The sequence below is a fragment of the Morus notabilis genome, unplaced genomic scaffold, assembly GCF_000414095.1.
Source record: "Morus notabilis unplaced genomic scaffold, ASM41409v2 Scaffold1038, whole genome shotgun sequence".
Taxonomy (NCBI): Eukaryota; Viridiplantae; Streptophyta; class Magnoliopsida; order Rosales; family Moraceae; genus Morus; species Morus notabilis.
The window spans coordinates 81,936-83,523 of record NW_010363735.1 but is presented as its reverse complement, the minus strand read 5'-3'; the positions used below and the strand labels follow the sequence as shown (position 1 = coordinate 83,523).

General features: G+C 44.5%; 1 protein-coding gene across 1 annotated transcript; it reads left to right on the top strand.

Annotated features, from left to right (window-relative positions):
• Nucleotides 1-260: 260 nt before the first annotated feature.
• LOC21386266 (probable protein phosphatase 2C 51) lies at nucleotides 261-1,153 on the top strand (the record flags this gene model as incomplete). Its single annotated transcript, XM_024169989.1, has 1 exon — nucleotides 261-1,153. A coding segment is annotated over exon 1 (816 nt), but the record flags the coding sequence as incomplete, so codon positions are not given.
• Nucleotides 1,154-1,588: the final 435 nt, after the last annotated feature.

Below are 1,588 nucleotides of genomic sequence, written 5' to 3'. Positions count from 1 at the left end.
TTTTCTAGAGACCGCAAACGGGGGACCACTGGCACAAAATCTCTCAACCGAATCACTAACCGCCAGATCTGATCTCCACGTGTTTGGGCCCGCATCTGAGCCGTCCACGTCTCTTTTGAAAAATCCAACCCAGTGGTCCGTACAACCCCAAATGGCGATAATCCAGCCGTGCCGAGAAAGGTAACGGCTCAGATTTGTTTCTTTTACATTTGGCCTTTTACGTTTTTTTTTTTTTTTTTTGGCTAATCAAAAAGGCTTTTAACGCATTTGAATCACCTCTTCTCCACTTTGATTGTTTCCTCTCTATCTTCGTCGGTCACTTGTCAAGCTCTCAAACATGAACATTCGGAAGAAATCGAAGCTCCACTCGCCGCCGGCGAGAGATCACCGGCGACTTAGTCTCAATTCCAGCGATTCGAGCAAGATATCGCTCGTAAAAACCAAAAGAGCTCGCAGGATCCAGAGAATGAAACTCCAGACACTGGATTGCACGTGTCGAACGGAGATCCACTTCACCGTCGCCGGCGGCGGCGACGATATCTCCGGCGATGGCGACCAGAAGGAGAGCAAGAAAAAGCTGGAAGTAAATGGCGCCGATCCATTGAAGATAACGGTTAATCTATCGTTCGCGTCGACGGCGGAGAATAACAATGACGGCGTCGTTTTACAGAGTTTCGGAAGCGAAACGCGCGAGGAAAACGTTTTGGAGGGATTGGAAGGGGAAAGGAAATACGGCGTCGTTTCGGTGATAGGGAGGAGGAGCGAAATGGAGGACGCGGTGAGAGCGGAGCTAGGGTTTGCGGCGAAAGGGAGTAAAAGGTACGATTTTTTCGGTGTCTACGACGGCCATGGCGGGACGTACGTGGCGAGCGCGTGCCGTGAGAGATTACACGAAGTGGTGGCTTCGGAGATAGAGCATAACAATAGTGATAAAGAGTTGGAGTGGGAAAAGGTGATGGAGGGGTGTTTTGGTAAAATGGACGAGGAGGTGAAGGGCAATGCGGCGGCGAGGACGGTCGGAGCGACGGCGGTGGTGGCGGTGGTGGAGGAGGGGGAGGTTGTGGTCGCCAACTGTGGGGATTGTAGAGCCGTCATGTCAAGGGCTGGTCTTCCTCTTGCCTTGTCTACTGATCATAAGGTAACAAAATTGACCCAAAAAAAAAAAAAAGAACAAACATTTTCCTTTTTTTTCATTTCTTCTTTTTGTTTTTGTTTTTGTATTTTCTTTTTCTTTTTTCCTCCAATGGTCGTCCTTTTGTTAGCTTGAAGCAATTTTTTTACCCTTCTTTTATTATTATTATTATAATTCTTTATTAATTTGCTTGATTTTTGTTTCCTTACATCATTGTGAGGTTTTTGAAGAAGCAAAGGAAAATAACAACTGATCGGTTAAACAATAAGGACATACACACACTTGGCTACCAAGCAGTGGAAGTGGAAAAAATAAAAAAATAAAAAAGGACACAGTTGGCTAATAAACGGAAAAAAAAAAAAAGACTAGAGAAAGAAGACAACTAAGAAATGCAGGCATTATTTTATTTTTCGGAAGAAAAAAATGTTTGTTCTTTAATATTTAAAGGAAAAAAAA